This window comes from Thalassophryne amazonica, chromosome 13 (assembly GCF_902500255.1).
Source record: "Thalassophryne amazonica chromosome 13, fThaAma1.1, whole genome shotgun sequence".
NCBI classification, from domain to species: domain Eukaryota; kingdom Metazoa; phylum Chordata; class Actinopteri; order Batrachoidiformes; family Batrachoididae; genus Thalassophryne; species Thalassophryne amazonica.
The window spans coordinates 5,861,165-5,882,438 of record NC_047115.1 but is presented as its reverse complement, the minus strand read 5'-3'; the positions used below and the strand labels follow the sequence as shown (position 1 = coordinate 5,882,438).

General features: G+C 44.3%; 1 protein-coding gene across 1 annotated transcript in view; it reads right to left on the bottom strand.

Annotated features, from left to right (window-relative positions):
• Positions 1–21,274, bottom strand: part of LOC117523805 (high affinity choline transporter 1-like) — a 132,730-nt gene that overhangs the window by 107,805 nt on the left and 3,651 nt on the right. Inside the window, 1 exon segment of the mRNA XM_034185416.1 lies at positions 20,311–20,731. Coding sequence (XP_034041307.1) covers positions 20,311–20,731 — 421 coding nt within the window.

Sequence of the window (21,274 nt, the reverse complement as noted above, 5' to 3'; positions counted from 1 at the left end):
TATACATGCTTCCCTTAGGCAGTATTATTAGACGGTATTGCTTAAATTTTCATTGTTACGCAGATGATACCCAGCTTTATCTATCCATGAAGCCAGAGGACACACACCAATTAGCTAAACTGCAGGATTGTCTTACAGACATAAAGACATGGATGACCTCTAATTTCCTGCTTTTAAACTCAGATAAAACTGAAGTTATTGTACTTGGCCCCACAAATCTTAGAAACATGGTGTCTAACCAGATCCTTACTCTGGATGGCATTACCCTGACCTCTAGTAATACTGTGAGAAATCTTGGAGTCATTTTTGATCAGGATATGTCATTCAGTGCGCATATTAAACAAATATGTAGGACTGCTTTTTTGCATTTACGCAATATCTCTAAAATCAGAAAGGTCTTGTCTCAGAGTGATGCTGAAAAACTAATTCATGCATTTATTTCCTCTAGGCTGGACTATTGTAATTCATTATTATCAGGTTGTCCTGAAAGTTCCCTAAAAAGCCTTCAGTTAATTCAAAATGCTGCAGCTAGAGTACTGACGGGGACTAGAAGGAGAGAGCATATCTCACCCATATTGGCCTCTCTTCATTGGCTTCCTGTTAATTCTAGAATAGAATTTAAAATTCTTCTTCTTACTTATAAGGTTTTGAATAATCAGGTCCCATCTTATCTTAGGGACCTCGTAGTACCATATCACCCCAATAGAGCGCTTCGCTCTCAGACTGCAGGCTTACTTGTAGTTCCTAGGGTTTGTAAGAGTAGAATGGGAGGCAGAGCCTTCAGCTTTCAGGCTCCTCTCCTGTGGAACCAGCTCCCAATTCAGATCAGGGAGACAGACACCCTCTCTACTTTTAAGATTAGGCTTAAAACTTTCCTTTTTGCTAAGGCTTATAGTTAGGGCTGGATCAGGTGACCCTGAACCATCCCTTAGTTATGCTGCTATAGACGTAGACTGCTGGGGGGTTCCCATGATGCACTGTTTCTTTCTCTTTTTGCTCTGTATGCACCACTCTGCATTTAATCATTAGTGATCGATCTCTGCTCCCCTCCACAGCATGTCTTTTTCCTGGTTCTCTCCCTCAGCCCCAACCAGTCCCAGCAGAAGACTGCCCCTCCCTGAGCCTGGTTCTGCTGGAGGTTTCTTCCTGTTAAAAGGGAGTTTTTCCTTCCCACTGTAGCCAAGTGCTTGCTCACAGGGGTCGTTTTGACCGTTGGGGTTTTACATAATTATTGTATGGCCTTGCCTTACAATATAAAGCGCCTTGGGGCAACTGTTTGTTGTGATTTGGCGCTATATAAAAAAATTGATTGATTGAATTGATTGATTGATTATGGATTTATTAGGATTCCAGCAATGCATTCAGGGTTCGATGCATATTAGTGGAAATACCCTGCATTTGGTTCTGTAATGTGTTATTGCTGTCACAAATATGGATATCATGCCTCTTCCATCGGTGGTCTCTGATCACTCACTTATTAACTTTACAGTTTTGCTGCCTTGTTTAGTTTAACAATCTTATTTATTATTGTGGAAACATGTCAACTCCTCAACTATGACTGAACTCAGAGCTAGACTGCTTCATATCTTAGTGTCATGTTTGAAAAATGCCCATTCAGTAGACAGTATTGTGGACAGTTTAAACTCGGCGCGCAAAACTACACTCAATATGATTGCTCCACCTATATTAAAACCACCTCCTCCCAAAAACACAGTTGACTTGGTTTAATGATTACTTGCGTGACTTCAAGCATAAGGCTAGCAGTCTAGAAAAAAATGGCATAGTTCAAACCCAAACCTAGTTCAAAACAGCTAAAAAACTAAACCTAGATTTTTAAATAAGAGCAACATCTGTCTTGTTTCACTTCACGAGGGACATGTCTAAATGTGTATGCCATTGGGCAGGCCTCATTTAAGGGGAGGACTCCAGTAGGTTTTAGCCAGGTTTCACATAACCCAATCATATCTAAGTGGCAGTGGTGGGCACAGATAACCAAAAAATTAACTTCGATAACAGATAATCAGATAACTGAAAAGTTATCTTCGATAAAGATAAAACAATAAACCACCCAAAAATGTATCGGAAGTTACAGATAACCAATAACAGATAAATTCCAATATTATCTCTTGCACATTTACAACTACTAATAAACAAATTCAATAGCTTCTAATATTAAAAATAACAAACCCAAACAACAAAACCACACTTTTTTCTTTCACTGCTGGTAGCTCTTATTTACTACGTCACTCTAAGTAGAGACACCCTGAAACCTAAACAATGAGACCACACTTTTCTTTCAACAATCAGCCCCTGCTGGAAGGTGTTGTTTGTTACAACCCTCCCAACATAGAAACACCTTAAGAGCAGCCATAAAGCCAAATCTCTATCAATTACAAAGCTCCAGTCATGCGGAGGTCTTGAAAAATAAAGTCATACTGAGTTATGGTGTTGATTTATAAATAACATTAATACTGATAGAATAACTCCATTAATGTCAATTCTGTGATTTGTACAAAGTTAAAATATAATATGTATCTTTTAATGTTGAATAATGCACTAATTCTGAGGTTTTGTAACAAAGAGACAGATCGCAAAGGATTCTGGGTAAAGGTGCCTCTGCTAAACACTGATTGGTTCAGTCAGTCATTATGTCAACCAACACGATAATGTGACGTCTGTCGTGTGTTGGTGTTTAAATGTGCTTTTGTAAAATATTCCATTTTTTTATTTGTAAAAACAGGCATTTTTACAGAGCCCTGGAAGTGTCATCGCAAAGTTTTTTGCATTCTCTCTTTACAACATTCATTTGATGTTGTAAAACGTGCTTTACAGTGTGCGAGATGATTTTTCATGCAGGACTTTTTGGACCAAGTTTCAGGTTAATCGTGCGTCCTGCACTGTGTAGTGTTCATGGAGTATCAAGCTGCGGTCAACATCTGATGACCATCTCCTGATCACCGATCGTATGGTCAAATGAGAATCAAACCTGTTTGATATATTATTGTGGTCGGCCGTCGTGAGGTTATCCTGCTGCTGAAAGCTACAAGCAGCATCCAACCGTTCGCACTGTGTCTGTGCAAACACTGCAGAGCTGTCTTGTAATAATGTTATTATTATTATTATTATTTTGCAGTTGTTTTGTTTTTAAACTTCATTTGTAAAAAAAAAAAAAAAAAAAATCCATTTGCAAAGCAAAACATTTGATTTGACAATCATCTGACATAACCGGGGTCAAAATAAAAAGAACACTGCCATCTACTGGTCCCCAGACACTGCCATGAACACTACTGGCCAGTAGATGCTAGATGGCAGTAGAGGCTTTCAAAACAAATTCTAGATAATCCCTGTCTGTTCACATTTAAAATGCGTGGAATTTAACAAACGCAATTAAAAAAAATCAATGTCTATAAACGCAGAGAATATATTCAAGAGAGTTTTAGGCACTAGAGTTTAATGCTGTTGTCCGTGGAGCCTGAACAGAGTGTCTGAAATGCATTTGTCCTCTCGTGATGTACTGAGATTACATCATCCTACCCAAAATGCATTGCGGGGCAGAGCATGTGCTCACAAAACCTTAAAAATTAGCACATTACTTTAAAACTAAAACATATATCTGATATTTTTACTTGATGAAACTTCAGATATGACAGTAATTTTACATAACTTGTCCAAAATTAGTTTGGTTAAAGTTAGAACCATAAGTTAAAAATGTATGCCTCTGGATGACTTAGGTCATATTGCCAGCATATTGGTATGGTATTAAAGGAAATTTTTGTCTTTTTGTTTTTGGGTTTTTTTTTTTTTTTCCTTTTGTGTGCAGAGGATTGAGATGCTTTTTGTATAAGCAGATCTCTTCTGTTTGCAGAGATTATAACTGTGTGTCTGTTACAAAGCTTTTAACAGGTGGGTGCTGAACTAACTTTAAAAATGCTTGTGACTGTTCAGCTTTGTTTATTTTATCTGTTTAAAAGTTATCGGACAAAAATTAGTCTGATAATGGTTTTTAAAGTTATCTAAAAAGATAATCCGATGTTGAAAACATTATCTTTGATAATTATCTGTTATCGGATTATCGGAAGTGTGCCCACCACTGCCAGTATGTAATAAGCTTGGTTGAATTTCATTGTGATTCCTTTGGTGAAGTGGCCTTGAATTTCAAAAGCGCAGAGAAGATGGGCGAATGACAGCTCTGTGGTGGACAACGTCTGTGTAACAAATGAGATGATACATGCCCGCTTTTATATGTGAATGGTGGGGCGAGTCCACGGGTCCCAGCCCGTATCTGAACCATTCATTAGGCTGTAAGCCCAGCATATAGGCCATTGCTGGTTGAAAACGGAGGTAATAGCTCCCGTCCCGACCCACTGGAATTTTTTTAATGTTAATATAAAACAATTATTGATGAGCAGTGCGGTATTAGCTTTGCCAAATTACTCAAAACATTTTGTGGATTGTAGAAATGGAATCATGACTTCAGTGCTTTTGCAGAAACATGGTGATAGGATGCAACCTATTGTTTATTATTCACGTAGGCTTGACCCTGTGGCTCGTGCCCCCCCCCCCCCCATTTGTGTGCAGGCAGTGATAGCAGCTTTTATATAACGGCTTAGTGGATCCTTATCATTTGATTGGTGCTTTGTATGTCACATGACATGGGTTAATTTGTTCCATTTGTGTTGCATTGCATTTAGAGTGCAGTCTGGTGGTTGTCTCTCACTGCGGTATTGTATCACTTCCTGTTCCGGAGCACAGTGCTGTTTTGCTGGATCTGTTAAATCTGCGTAGTTAGATTGATCTAGATAACTAGATAATGATTTATTTCACAGTGTAATCTTCACGTGCCTTAACTAAAGCACCCTCTCTGCTGAATCACCTCTAAATTATTTTCACATTCTTCACTTTGTGTGTTTTTAGGAATCCACTAGCTTAGCGCAGCTATTAGCCCTTAGCCGGTTTAGCATGGCGGCTTCTCCTGTGTCTCCCGCACTTTTCTGCGCTGGGTGTGAAATGTTTAGTTATTCCTCGGCCTCCTTTAGCAGTAACGGTACTTGTAATAAGTGTAGCTTGTTCGTAGATTTGAAGGCCAGGCTGGGCGAATTGTAGACTCGGCTCCGCACCTTGGAAAATCCTACAGCTAGCCAGGCCCCTGTAGTTGGTGCGGACCAAGGTAGCTAAGCCGCCGTTAGGTGTCCCCCAGCAAATCCTGAGCAGCCGGGAAAGCAGGCCGGCTGGGTGACTGTGAGGAAGAAGCATAGTTCTAAACAGACACCCCCTGTACACCACCAACCCGTTCACATCTCTAACCGTTTTTCCCCACTCGGCGACACACCCGCCGAGGATCAAACTCTGGTTATTGGTGACTCTGTTTTGAGAAATGTGAAGTTAGCGACACCAGCAACCATAGTCAAATGTCTTCCGGGGGCCAGAGCAGGCGACATTGAAGGAAATTTGAAACTGCTGGCTAAGGCTAAGCGTAACTTTGGTAAGACTGTAATTCTCGTCTGCAGTAATGACACCCGGTTATGCCAATCGGAGGTCACTAAAATTAATATTGAATCGGTGTGTAACTTTGCAAAAACAATGTCGGACTCTGTAGTTTTCTCTGGGCCCCTCCCCAATCGGACCGGGAGTGACATGTTTAGCCGCATGTTCTCCTTGAATTGCTGGCTGTCTGAGTGGTGTCCAAAAAATGAGGTGGGCTTCATAGATAATTGGCAAAGGTTCTGGGGAAAACCTGGTCTTGTTAGGAGAGACGGCATCCATCCCACTTTGGATAGAGCAGCTCTCATCTCTAGAAATCTGGCCAATATTATTAAACCCTCCAAATTGTGACTATCCAGGGTTGGGACCAGGAAGCAGAGTTGTAGTCTTACACACCTCTCTGCAGCTTCTCTCCCCCTGCCATCTCCCCAATACACCATCCCTGTAGAGACGGTGCCTGCTCCTAGACCACCAACAACCAGTAAAAATCTATTTAAGCATAAAAATTCAAAAAGAAAAAATAATGTAGCACCTTCAACTGCACCACAGACTAAAACAGTTAAATGTGGTCTATTAAACATTAGGTCTCCCTCTTCTAAGTCCCTGTGTTGTGTGGTCACCAGAAGAGGAGGTACTGCTGGCCCACCACCAGAGGGCGTCCTGCCTGAATGGCGGGCTTCAGGCACGAGAGGGCGCCGCCGTCTCACGGGAGCAGCTGGAGATGACAGCTGTCCCTCGTCACACCACCTGACAGCTGTCCCTCATCGTTATCACGATCACCAACTCCACCTCGCTGTGTGATACAGTGATAATAATATATATATATATATATATAAAATCTTTAACACCGAGAAATCAGTCTACCTCACAGGTAAACCTCTCAGCAAGTTTTGGTGCCGATTGCACAATTGTTTGAGTATTTTGCAGGCGTTCCTGGACCGTGCCACAGTGGGAGGCTGGAATAGTGGAACCTTCAGGAGACGACGTATCTCTCTCCTTAAGGATAAGTAGAGTCAGGACCTGCACGTAGTTGTTTGGAGGTGGAGGTGTCTGCCCTCCATACAGAACTGTTTTGCTGACTGTTTACTGGGTGTGTGCACACACATCTACCGTTAACTGTCTCTGCTTCCTGCCAGCAGTACCAGATCTGACAGCTGGAGACGGTGGCCACCTGGGGACTCAGGACTTGGCGGCTCCGGTGTGTTCCAAATCCGTGGCCGTGGAAATCGTGTGGGACCCGGCTCTTCTCTGGACATACGTCTTCTATCCTCGAGCCTGCCCACACGTCACCGTTGTACATTGTGTAACTCCAAAAACTGTAATTGTTTGTATCTCGTTGTGCACTTCACAACAGTAAATTGTTACTTTTGGCTATTCCATTGTCCATTCATTTACGCCCCCAGTTGTGGGTCCGTGTCACGACACTTTCCCAACAGGATTTCTTGGCCAGCGTCATGGATCCCGAGGGGCGTCAACCATCAGATGAACCACCAATGGGAACACAGGGTGCACAGGCATCGGCAGGAGGCGTGTTAGGTGAGCTACAGCAAATCCTAACTGCCTTCACTGCTCGGTTGGACTTGGTGACCGAGCAGAATGTGATTCTCAATCGGAGGATGGAGGCTCTCGCCGCTCAGGTGGAAGCGCGCCCGCAGGGAGCTGCTGCAGCTCATCCTCCTGCTGACCGAGCACCAGATACAGACATTCCAGTGGTGGTTCAACGAACTCCACCCCCCCCCATCCCCTGAAGCATACATAAGCCCCCCGGAACTGTACGGAGGCTGTGTTGAGACACGCGCGGACTTCTTAATGCAGTGTTCGCTCGTCTTTGCACAGCGTCCCGTAATGTACGCGTCCGAGGCTAGCCGGGTAGCTTATGTCATTAATCTGCTTCGAGGAGAGGCACGCGCCTGGGCTACGGTGCTCTGGGAGTAAAATTCACGGCTCTTAACCACATACACTGGGTTTGTAAGGGAGTTTAAACAGGTGTTTGATCATCCCAATAGAGGCGAGACCACTTCAAGCGTGCTGCTGTCAATGAGACAGGGACGTTGGAGCGCAGCCGCTTATGCAGTCAACTTCCGCATTGCGGCTGCGAGGTCTGGCTGGAATAACGTTGCGCTCCGCGCCGCCTTCGTAAACAGACTGTCTCCAGTCCTGAAGGAGCACTTGCTGGCTAAGGACGAGCCGCGGGATTTTGACGGGCTTGTCGACCTGGTCATATGGTTAGACAACCGGTTAGAAGAACACCGTCGGGAACGAGGCGAAGGACATGGCCGGGTGCGAGCCGTCCCTCTCCCTTCCGGGTCCGAAAGGGTGCCGCCGTCCCCACGCTCCACAGCCGGAGAGCTCCGTGTGGCAACAGCTCCCCTGCTGACGAAGCTATGGACACGAGCAGGGCCAAAGTTAAATCCAATGACAGACAACGGAGGCTGGCCCGCGGGGAATGTTTTTACTGTGGCTCACGTGAGCATATACAGAAAAACTGCCCCAAATGGTTAAACTACAACGCCCGCCCTTAGAGACTGGGCTAAGGGTGGGCCATAACATTCACAATGACAAATCCTGTAAATCTGCACGCATCCCAGTAATGATCCTGAGTGGGGATCTAACCCTTCATGCCCCAGCACTGGTGGACGCGGGGTCGGAGGGGAATCTGCTGGATAGCAGATGGGCAAGGGAGGTTGGGCTCCCTCTAGTGGCTGTACCATCACCATTGAAGGTACGGTTACTAGATGGCACCCTTCTTCCATTAATCACACACCAGACACAGCCTGTAACATTGCTTGTGTCTGGGAATCACAGGGAGGAGATTGTGTTTTATGTAACACCTTCTACCTCCCGAGTGATTTTGGGATTTCCATGGATGATTAAGCACAATCCACCGATAGATTGGCCATCTGGGGTTGTGGCTCAGTGGAGCGAAACCTGCCACCGGGAATGTTTAGGATCCTCGGTTCCACCCGGTGTGACAGCTAATGAGGAGGTCAAAGTCCCCCCCCAATCTGACGTCGGTGCCTGAGGAGTACCATGATCTTGCTGACGTTTTCAGCAAAGATCTGGCACTCACTCTTCCCCCGCACCGGCCATACGATTGCGCCATTGATTTGATCCCAAGCATTGAGTACCCGTCCAGCAGGCTGTACAATCTCTCATGTCCTGAGCGCGAATCAATGGAGACCTACATCCAGGACTCTTTAGCTGCCGGACTGATCCGGAACTCCACCTCGCCGATGGGTGCAGGTTTCTTTTTTGTGGGCAAGAAAGACGGCGGACTCCGTCCATGCATCGATTATAGAGGGCTGAACGAAATTACGGTTCGCAACCGATACCCGTTACCTCTGTTGGATTCGGTGTTCACGCCCCTGCATGGAGCCCAAATATTTACGAAACTGGATCTTAGGAACACGTACCACCTGGTTCGGATCCGGAAGGGAGACGAATGGAAGATGGCATTCAACACCCCGTTAGGTCATTTTGAGTACCTGGTCATGCCGTTCGGCCTCACTAATGTGCCCGCGACGTTCCAAGCATTGGTTAATGATGTCTTGCGGGACTTCCTGCACCGGTTCGTCTTTGTATACCTGGACGACATCCTCATCTTCTCCCCGGATCCTGAGACCCATGTGCAGGATGTACGTCAGGTCCTACAGCGGTTGTTGGAGAACCGGCTGTTTATAATCAATAAATAAAATTGATTGAAATTGATTGAGTGATTGTGAAGGGCGAGAAGTGCGAGTTCCACCGCACTTCTTTGTCCTTCCTGGGGTTCATAATCTCCTCCAACTCCGTCGCCCCTGATCCGGCCAAGGTAGCGGCGGTGAGAGATTGGCCCCAACCAACAAGCCGTAGGAAACTACAACAGTTCCTCGGTTTCGATAATTTTTAGCAGAGGTTCATCAAGGGCTACAGTCAGGTAGTCAGCCCCCTGACGGCCCTTACCTCCACTAAAGTCCCCTTCACCTGGTCGGATTGGTGCGACGCCGCGTTAGGGAGTTGAAACGCCAGTTCTTGACTGCACCAGTTCTGGTGCAGCCCGATCCCATTCGCCAGTTTATCATTGAAGTGGATGCCTCTGACTCAGGGATAGGAGCCGTGCCGTCCCAGAGCAGGGAGTCCGATAAGGTCCTCCACCCTTGTGCCTATTTTTCCTGCAGGTTGACCCCGGCAGAGCGGAACTATGACGTCGGCAATCGAGAACTCCTTGCGGTGAAAGAGGCTCTTGAGGAGTGGAGACATGTGTTGGAGGGAGCTGCGGTACCTTTCACGGTTTTCACGGACCATCGGAACCTGGAATACATCCGGACCGCCAAGCAAGCCCGCTGGTCACTGTTCTTCAGGCGTTTTGACTTCCAGATCACCTACCGTCCCGGGACCAAAAACCAACGATCGGACGCCCTGTCCCGGATCCACGAAGAGGAGGTCAAAACCGAGCTGTCAGATCCACCGGATCCCATCATCCCCGAGTCCACTATCATGGCCACCCTCACCTGGGACATGGAGAAGACCATCCGGGAGGCCCTGGCATGAAGCCCGGACCCAGGAACTGGTCGAAGAACAGACTTTACGTCCCACCAGAAGCCAGAGCTGCAGTCCTGGACTTCTGTCACGGTTCCAAGCTCTCTTGTCATCCAGGGGTGCGAAGAACCGTGGCAGTGGTCCGGCAGCGCTTCTGGTGGGCGTCCATGGAAGCCGACATCCGGGAGTATGTCCAGGCCTGCAAAACCTGCGCCAGGGGAAAAGCCGATCACCAACGGGCACAGGGACTCCTTCAACCACTACCTGTGCCCCACCGCCCCTGGTCCCACATCAGCCTGGACTTCGTCACGGGCCTCCCACCGTCCCAGGGCATGACCACCATCCTCACAATAGTGGACTGGTTCTCCAAGGCGGCCCACTTCGTGGCCCTCCCGAAGCTCCCGACGGCCCAGGAGACTGCAGACCTCCTGGTCCACCATGTCATTCCATCCGACATCGTCTCCGACCGCGCCGCGCTCCCGTCTCACGGGAGCAGCTGGAGATGACAGCTGTCCCTCGTCACCACCTGACAGCTGTCCCTCATCATTATCACAATCACCATAAAAGCCGGGCAGCAACTCCAACTCGCTGCCGAGAAATCAGTCTAAACTGTCTCTGCTTCCTGCCAGCAGTACCAGATCTGACAGCTGGAGACGGTGGCCACCTGGGGACTCAGGACTTGGTGGCTCCGGTGTGTTCCAGATCCGTTGGCAGTGGAAATCGTGTGGGACCCGGCTCTTCTCTGGACAGACGTCTTCTATCCTCGAGCCTGCCCACACGTCACCGTTGTACATTGTGTAACTCCAAAAACTGTAATTGTTTGTATCTCGTTGTGCACTTCACAACAGTAAATTGTTACTTTTGGCTCTTCCATTGTCCATTCATTTATGCCCCCTGTTGTGGGTCCGTGTCACAACACTTTCCCAACACCCTGTTAGTAAATGATATAATAATTGATCAACATATTGATTTATTCTGCCTTACAGAAACCTGGTTACAGCAGGATGAATATGTTCGCTTAAATGAGTCAACACCCCCGAGTCACATTAACTGTCAAAATGCTCGAAGCATGGGTCGAGGCGGAGGATTAGCAGCAATCTTCCACTCCAGCTTATTAATTAATCAAAGACCCAGACAGAGCTTTAATTCATTTGAAAGCTTGACTCTTAGTCTTGTCCATCCAAATTGGAAGTCTCAAAAAACAGTTTTATTTGTTATTATCTATCGTCTGGCTGGTCGTTACTGTGAGTTTCTGTGTGATTTTTCAGACCTTTTGTCTGACTTAGTGCTTAGCTCAGATAAGATAATTATAGTGGGTGATTTTAACATCCACATAGATGCTGAGAATGACAACCTCAATACTGCATTTAATCTATTATTAGACTCAGATGGCTTCGCTCAAAATGTAAATGAGCCCATCCACTACCTTAGCCACACTTTAGATCTTGTTCTGACATATGGCATAGAAATTGAAGACTTAACAGTATTCCCTGAAAACCCCTTTTTGTCTGATCATTTCTTAATAACATTTACTTTAATGGACTACCCAGCAGTGGGGAATAAGTTTCATTACAGTAGAAGTCTTTCTGAAAGCGCTGTAACTAGGTTTAAGGACACGCTTTATCCCCTGTTTACAATGGGGTACTCAGGTCAAAGCAGTTTCAGTCTTTTGTTCATGGTAATGAGTCATTCACGTCATCAGCAGAGTCGTCAAGGGAGCCATCAGGAGAGGGTCCGTCCAATCATTGGGAGGGACATTAGGTGCTAATTAGAGCTATTGTTTAGTCACTAGCCTATAGCAGTCTGCCTCTTGGTAGGAGGGGTCTGGTTAGGTTTAAAACTCCAGCTTTTGTGACTTCTTGATTATTCTTCTCTACAAGAGTCAAGACAGAAGTCAGACCACCAGAGCAAGAATTTTAGCTGAGGAAGCTTCTGCGATTTGAAGCAAAACATCCTCGCGTCAAGCAACCCAGTCCAGTTGAAGATTCAAGCTTCTCTACTATTTAAGGATATGATTCCTTCTTTATGTTCTTCAATGCCATATACCAACACAGTGCAGAGTAGCTACCTAAACTCTGTGAGTGAGATAGATTATCTCCTCAATCCCAAAGACATATCGTTATCTTTGGCTGCTTTCAGTGATGCCGGTATTTGGTTAGACACTTTCTCTCCGATTGTTCTGAGTTATTTTCATTAGTTACTTCCTCCAAACCATCAACATGTCTATTAGACCCCATTCCTACCAGGCTGCTCAAGGAAGCCCTACCATTAATTAATGCTTCGATCTTAAATATGATCAATCTATCTTTATTAGTTGGCTATGTACCACAGGCTTTTAAGGTGGCAGTAATTAAACCATTACTTAAAAAGCCATCACTTGACCCAGCTATCTTAGCTAATTATAGGCCAATCTCCAACCTTCCTTTTCTCTCAAAAATTCTTGAAAGGGTAGTTGTAAAACAGCTAACTGATCATCTCAGACTGCAGGCTTACTTGTAGTTCCTAGGGTTTGTAAGAGTAGAATGGGAGGCAGAGCCTTCAGCTTTCAGGCTCCTCTCCTGTGGAACCAGCTCCCAATTCAGATCAGGGAGACAGACACCCTCTCTACTTTTAAGATTAGGCTTAAAACTTTCCTTTTTGCTAAAGCTTATAGTTAGGGCTGGATCAGGTGACCCTGAACCATCCCTTAGTTATGCTGCTATAGACTTAGACTGCTGGGGGGTTCCCATGATGCACTGAGTGTTTCTTTCTCTTTTTGCTCTGTATGCACCACTCTGCATTTAATCATTAGTGATTGATCTCTGCTCCCCTCCACAGCATGTCTTTTTCCTGGTTCTCTCCCTCAGCCCCAACCAGTCCCAGCAGAAGACTGCCCCTCCCTGAACCTGGTTCTGCTGGATGACCTCTAATTTCCTGCTTTTAAACTCAGATAAAACTGAAGTTATTGTACTTGGCCCCACAAATCTTAGAAACATGGTGTCTAACCAGATCCTTACTCTGGATGGCATTACCCTGACCTCTAGTAATACTGTGAGAAATCTTGGAGTCATTTTTGATCAGGATATGTCATTCAATGAGCATATTAAACAAATATGTAGGACTGCTTTTTTGCATTTGCGCAATATCTCTTATCTGAGCTAGAAGGACACACAGAGTTCATTTCTCCACCAAGTCTTAACATGCCCCAACTCAGTAAGTTTTAAAATTCCAGTCTAATTTAAAATTCAGAGTTCACATTTTTCTTCATGTGTTCATCAGTTTATTCACAACAATTAAAAACAACTGTCACTTTTACAGTGTTAAATCATCACTGCATTGAATGTACATGGCCCCATTCAAAATAGTGTTAAATCAACTCCACTGTAGTGTTAAAGTCTGCTTTTGTTTGCCCAGAATGACTATAGCAAAGTTTGAAATTTTTGATTTTGATATTTTCAAATCCTGCACATGTCTGGACAAGACAACTGACATTGTTTCAGTCCAACCAGCTATAAATGCATACTGGCCTTGGCTGGGGAAGTAACCTGCATGGGATTGGTGTCCCATCCAGGGGAGTCACAGACACTCATCTACTTAATAATATGGAATCTGAAGATAAACATGGACACCTTTCTGCTTTCTTTCTGCTGCTCCCTTTTGAATTTCTGTAAATGGTCTTCAAATAAATAAGATGCAAGAAAAAATATTTATTTTAGACTATCTCTATGGTTTGATATTGTATATCTGGAGAAACAGTCTTGCCTCAGAAACTTTCAAAGCTATTTTTTTAACAAAACATTAAAAAAAAAAAAAGGTACTCAGACATGCTTATTTTGTGACATACCTGGACACCCAAATTTTCAAGCTTCAAAATTGAGTCATTTTGTTGGTCTGGTTAACTAGATACAGTTTCTATTTACAGATATGGATCATACAAATCTATTAATTGCCAAATGAATGGTATATTGGCTTTGGTTTGTTTTTTATAAGGTCTTATATTTTGGTATTCACGTATGTTTAATTTCTGTCAAATAAAATCTCAAGTGGTCCCAAATCTAGCAGAGTCGTCTGATTATCAATATTGCAGTGATAAATGCTTAGAAATATAACAAGCTGTAAAATCCTCTCCTCAATATGTCTAAGCCAGAACAATATTTAATGCTCGCTCCAAATTACTCCCTCCAAATTCTGCCAAGATTTAACCTACGTCAACACAACCTTTATTATCAAGTGCATAAGCAGAAAAAGCTATGCCTCAGCAGGATTGGAGCTCAGTGTGCACACATGTCAATGTCAATTTCATTTATATAGCACATTTACAACAACAGCAGCTGCCCAAAGTGCTTCACAGTAAAAACAATATCAAAAACCATACCACAAAAAACAGAGCATTAAAATTCCAAAATATACAAAAACACATAAGACCAGACACACACAGCTTAAATTGTATTAAAAGCCAAAGCATAAAAATGAGTCTTAAGAACAGATTTAAAAGACTCTAGAGATGGAGCAGCTCTGATGTGCATAGGCAAACTGTTCCAAAGTTTAGGCGCAGCCACCGAAAAAGCCTGATCACCTCGAGTTTTTAATCCAGATCTGGGCACATTTAATAAAAGCTGGCTTTCTGACTTCACTGATCTGACTGGAACATAAGGAGTCAAAAGCTCAGAGAGGTATTTGGGAGCCAAACCATTTAAACACTTGAACACAAGCAGCAGGATTTTAAAATCAATCCTAAAAGTGACTGGGAGCCAATGGAACGAGGCTAACACAGGGGTGATGTGCTCTCGCTTCCTCATCCCTGTGAGCCGTCATGCAGCAGCGTTCTGGACCTGCTGCAGACGCTTTAGAGACGACTGGTCCAGTCCACAGTAGAGTGAGTTACAATAATCTTGACGGGATGTTATAAACAAATGAATAACATGCTCAAAATCACACACTGGGAGGTAAGCCTTCACTTTTCTCAAGAATCTGAGTTGGTGGAAACTGGCCTTTACCACAGAATTAATTTGCTTGTCCATTTTGAAGGAGCTGTCAAAAATGACCCCCAGATTTCTGACAGAATCATGCACACAAGAAGACAAAGGACCAAGCACATCATATGAACCAGATGACCATGCAGGGCCAAAACCAACTATTTCAGTTTTTTTTTTTCTCATTGAGAATTAGAAAGTTTTGGGCCAACCAAGTTTTCACTTCCTGCAGACAATTTACCAAATTAGTAAAAGAATTTGATGGAAGCTTAAGTGGGAGATAGATTTGGAGGTCATCGGCATAAAAATGAAAGGCCAAATTGTATTTTCTGAATATGGTGCCAAGTGGCAGCATATACAGTGAAAAAAGGGCGGGACCCAAAACAGAGCCTTGTGGAACACCATATAATTTAAGGGTGCTGAGCTGGACTGGTGTAGCCCAAGGTGCACAGAGCAAAACTAAAATCCCAGAGCAACCAGAGTCAACAATTAAAAGGAGATCATTAAAAACTTTCAACAATGCTGTTTCAGTACTACGAAGTGATTTGAAGTCAGACTGAAATTTTTCAATAATGCCATTAGTATCCAAATGAGACTGAAACTGATCATTGACAATTTTCTCAAGGATTTTAGCTAAAAATGGCAACTTTGAAACAGGCCTATAATTGGCAAGAATATTAGGATCCAAGGTGGGCTTTTTGAGGAGAGGCTGAACTACAGCATGTTTTAAAACTCCTGGAACACAACCAGATAAAAGAGAAACTGTTATGTGGGCCGCTGAAGAGGAGGTACTGCTGGCCCACCACCACCAGAGGGCGCCCTGCTTGGAGTGCGGGCTCCAAGCACCGGAGGGCGCCGGACCCTGAAGAAGTGACAGCTGTCATTCATCCCCTGCACCAGCTGTCACTCGTTCATCATCAGCATCACCATCTTAAAAGCCGGATCGGGACTCCACCTCCTCGCCGAGAAATCGACTACCGTGAGGTAATTTTCTCTGCTGACTTTAACACAGTGTTTAGGATTCTGACCTTTTGTTGCAGCCGGTATCCTGTGGTGTTCACCCTTATCTGGAAGTGGCGTGGAGCGTGACGACGACAACCGCGCTACAGATAAGTGGTCACACTAGGAGCTGCACGAGTGTGTGATTCGGAGGTGGAGGTTCTCCTCCTAACTGTGCACAGACTGTAGACCACCGAGTGTAAGGATTTACACTCACTCATCTTTTTCTGCTTTCTGCCAGCAGTACCAGGGTCGACAGCCGAAGACAGAGGTCACCTGGGGATTCGGGACTTGGCGGCTCCGGTGTTCTTCAGACCGTTGGTGGTGGAGGCCGTGTGGGACGCGGTCTCTCTCTCGTCGGGGTCTTCTATCTTCGAGCCTGCCCACACGTCACCTGGTGTTCATTGACTTTGCAATTTCTGTACATTTAGTTGTGTATTGTCACAACAGTAAATTGTTACCTTTTGGCTTACTCATTGTCCGTTCATTTGCGCCCCCTGTTGTGGGTCCGTGCTACGACACCTTCCCAACAGAAACATTCATAACATTTAAAATGTATGGCCCAAGGACAGAAATAACACTTTTTAAAAATGGTGCAGGAAGGTCTTAATTGCTGAACCACTTTAAGCAATTCAGTTAAAGATAGAGGCTGAAATTCAACAAAGGCCGAAGTGCACTCAGTGTTTTAAAATCATTAGAGTGAGACACTGAAATCAAAGCCCTGATTTGTGACACTTTCTCAACAAAAAATGACAAAAAACTGTCACGCAGTGAGTCAGACAACACAAGACCAGATTTAGATTCTGGGTTAATCAGACAATTCAGTACATTAAAAAGGACCTGAGGCCTGTGAGTGTTATTTACAATAAAATTTGACACAAACTGGGCTTTTACTGACTTAACAGCTTCCTGGTAACCCGCAAGACAGTCTCGAAATATTCCCAGAGAAACATGCAAATGGTCCTTCTTCCATTTACGCTCCGCGCACCTGCATTTGCGTCTACGCGCACGAGTGGTCTCATTGTGCCAAGGCTCCGACGCAAACCTGGAGCACTTGGCGCAAGTGGCGCAACAGAGTCTAGCGCTTCTGTGCAGACAGAGTTAAATAAAATAAGAAGCTCCTCACAGTTCAAAGCACTCGGGTCACGAAGTGAGGAGGGCACAGTGGCCAGAAACATGCTCGTAAATTGCTCCACAGACTGTGAGTTTAACGCGCGCTTTGTGCGCACAGAGAGGTCCCGCTTTTCCACTGAGCCTGGAAGAGCTAAGTTGAATAAAATCGGCAGATGGTCAGAGATCTGACAGTCACATATCTCCTCGACTTGAACATTGAGGCCAAAAGAAAGAATAAGATCTAATGTATGCCCCTTTTCATGCGTGGGACCACTAACCCACTGCGTGAGATTAAAAGAATCAATCACATTAAAAAAGTTCTTGACCAGAGGCTTATTGTCACAACAAATATGAATATTAAAATCACCCACAATCAACAAACAGTCAGTGGTGGTTACGATTCCTGCCAGGAAATCTGAAAACTCTTGTATAAAATGCTTGTTGAATTTAGGGGGGCGATAGATGAGAGCGCAAAGGACAAGTGGGTTTGTCTGGAGTTTTAAAGTAGACCTGCACTGAAATAAATGTGGTCAGATCTCAGAAAGAAATAGCTGATATGTATTTATAAGACCCTTGTGAATGCAGTAAAGTAAATCTGTAAGCCCAAATTTGTAATTCAGCGGAGAAATCTTCGTTTAAAAATGACAAATTTGCAGCTAAAATTTAGCCCTCCATGAAAACAGTTTGTACATCCGGGTCATTTCCATGACGTCACCTTCACTCCGATCAAAAAAAGAAAAAAGCCTTCAGTCCGATCCTGCATTGAAATAGATTTTATCTGTTAGTAATGTTACTGTTATACACATCCTGATTTCAACATCCAAAAGTAAGCTGCAATGAATGTGAGATACAGCTCTGCATGCTCAGATCAGCAGTAACATCAACAGCAGGTGACGTTCTTCTCCGTTCTTCTCTGTTTTGATGCGGAGCAGCCAGTAACACCTGTTGCCTGCAAGGACAGACTTCTTGCGGCAAAATCCGCAGTGCTGCACGGTCTCGGTAATCGGAGCCGCAGAGCTCCGTGGCTGCTGAGAGAGGTTTATATCTTTTTAATGACATGAATTCTTTGCAGGTCCCGTATCCGTACCCCGCAACGGTAACACCGGAGACTAAAGACAGTACATTTTCAATGCGACACCACTCAATCAAATGGGCGTATGGAAAAAGTCCACAAAAATCACTTTCAAGCAACAATAAAAGAAATGTATACTCACCAAACGTACCGCAAGACAGCGGAGGTCGGTCTTGAAGTCCTGAGCGATTTCTCTCACCAGGCGCTAGAAGGGCAGCTTGCAGATCAGCAGCTCGGTGCTTGAGGACCACAATGTAAATAAGCATCCGTATTGGAAGCGTTCTTGTGTTATCCTCTGCGGTATTTTTATGTATTGTTATATAATTTTATTGCCGAATAAAATAAAATAAAATTCTGGGAGCAGTGGATTTCTGTTAGCGGCAGATCGCTCACAGCGCCACGGTGCCATGAGGCTTCTTCACATCGACGTTGAAACTTCTGCAATTGTTCGCCAAATGCACAAAGTGTAATCACAGCGGCCACCGCGTTGTAATCCAGAATGGCCACGGGACACAAAATGACGTGACCGATACGTCACATGAAAACCCTCCATAAGACAATAAAAAGGTGCTTTTGTAAGAGATGCAAACTGACGTAAATCCACAAATTACAGTTGGCGCACGCAATGCATGCTGGGATAGTGTCTTCTCTCTGACATCTTGGCAGCGTCCCAGATGTGCTGACAGTTTTGCGGAGGGCTAAATTTTAGCTGTAAATTTGTCATTTTTAAACTAAGATTTTTCCGTTGAATGACAGATCTGGGCTTGCAGATTTACTTTACTACATTCAGAAGGATCTTATGTCAAATCAAATCAATTTTATTTATATAGCGCCAAATCACAACAAACAGTTGCCCCAAGGCGCTTTATATTGTAAGGCAAAGCCATACAATAATTACGGAAAAACCCCAACGGTCAAAATGACCCCCTGTGAGGAAGCACTTGGCGACAGTGGGAAGGAAAAACTCCCTTTTAACAGGAAGAAACCTCCAGCAGAACCAGGCTCAGGGAGGGGCAGTCTTCTGCTGGGACTGGTTGGGGCTGAGGGAGAGAACTAAGTCTATAGCAGCATAACTAAGGGTCACCTGATCCAGCCCTAACTATAAGCTTTAGCAAAAAGGAAAGTTATAAGCCTAATCTTAAAAGTAGAGAGGGTGTCTGTCTCCCTGATCTGAATTGGGAGCTGGTTCCACAGGAGAGGAGCCTGAAAGCTGAAGGCTCTGCCTCCCATTCTACTCTTAAAAACCCTAGGAACTACAAGTAAGCCTGCAGTCTGCGAGTGAAGCGCTCTATTGGGGTAATATGGTACTATGAGGTCCCTAAGATAAGATGGGACCTGATTATTCAAAACCTTATAAGTAAGAAGAAGAATTTAAAATTCTATTCTAGAATTAACAGGAAGCCAATGAAGAGAGGCCAATATGGGTGAGATATGCTCTCTCCTTGTAGTCCCCGTCAGTACTCTAGCTGCAGCATTTTGAATTAACTGAAGGCTTTTCGGGGAACTTTTAGGACAACCTGATAATAACGAATTACAATAGTCCAGCCTAGAGGAAATAAATGCATGAATTAGTTTTTCAGCATCACTCTGAGACAAGACCTTTCTAATTTTAGAGATATTGCGCAAATGCGATAAAGCAGTCCTACATATTTGTTTAATATGCGCATTGAATGACATATCCTGATCAAAAATGACTCCAAGATTTCTCACAGTATTACTAGAGGTCAGGGTAATGCCATCCAGAGTAAGGATCTGGTTAGACACCATGTTTCTAAGATTTGTGGGGCCAAGTACAATAACTTGTTTTTTCTGAGTTTAAAAGCAGGAAATTAGAGGTCATCCATGTCTTTATGTCTGTAAGACAATCCTGCAGTTTAGCTAATTGGTGTGTGTCCTCTGGCTTCATGGATAGATAAAGCTGGGTATCATCTGTGTAACAATGAAATGTGTAAATATAAGTCATTTTTTGGTCCAAATATCTGACTGCATTTATTGCAGTGCAGATCTACTTTAAAAGTTGTATTTCAAAACTCGAGAAAAGTTCAGAAGGAGAGCGACAGCAGTGAAGGCTGGATTTAAAAACTGTTGCAAGCCCTCCACCTTTTCCAGAATTACGAGGCGCACTAAAATATGTGCAGCCCGGCGGAAGAAGTTCAGAAAAGGCTGAGCACTCACCCACTTGAAGCCATGTCTCCGTCAGGAACATAAAATCCAGTTTTTTAGAGGCAAAAAAGTCGTTGAGAAGGAAGGTTTTGTTGGTGACCAACCGGCAGTTTAATAGCGCCAAACGGAGTGCGGTGTGCTCGATGCGAGGAGTTTGAGCGACCACGCGGATGTTTCCCCAGTCCACACCCCCCTTGCCTGCTCTCAGTCGCGAGGGGACAAACCAACACACGGGCGGATGCAGGTGATCCATGGGGCCACATCTAGCCGGGGCCAATGGAGTGATCCACCGCATACGGGCCTCTGCTGCTTGCCCTGACAAGGAGGAAAAATCACCACCTCTCAGGTAGGCTCTCAAGGAGACCGCCTCTCTTTTCCCTTCTCCTGGAAAGTCTTTTTCGGGGACATACCCAGAAGAGCCTTCATAGGCACGCTGGAATAGATGCGAGTGGAATCATGCTGTTTCAAGCTGTGATTAAAAACTGCCTCATATGATGATGCTCGAATGTTTAAAAGTGATTGCCGATCATATACAATTACAGCTGTCGCATTCTGGATCCATACATGTAATAAAACAACAAATAGTCCAAGTAGGGCAGAGAGACGTTTCGCTGTGCACACCACTGGCGCCATCTTGTCCGCCAACTCCGACTCCTGTGTAATGTGTAATTGTAACACATGATGATGTCATCAGTTTTTGTGAAGAACCTCTGCAATGGCCACCATCACACACACACATGGTTCTGTCCAAAAACTGACATCTGTGAAATTGTGACATACGTGATGTTTTCAATGTGAATTTTCACACAGGAAAAGAGGTAAGTTGTTTAAGATTTCTGTAGAACAAATATTTTAAATGTCTCATTTTATTTGTAACTTTTAAAAGTACAAATAGAGCAAAATACAGACAGAAACAAACAAATGTACACACTACCATACACAGTACAGGGAAGTAAAATCAGAGTCCATGCCAGTC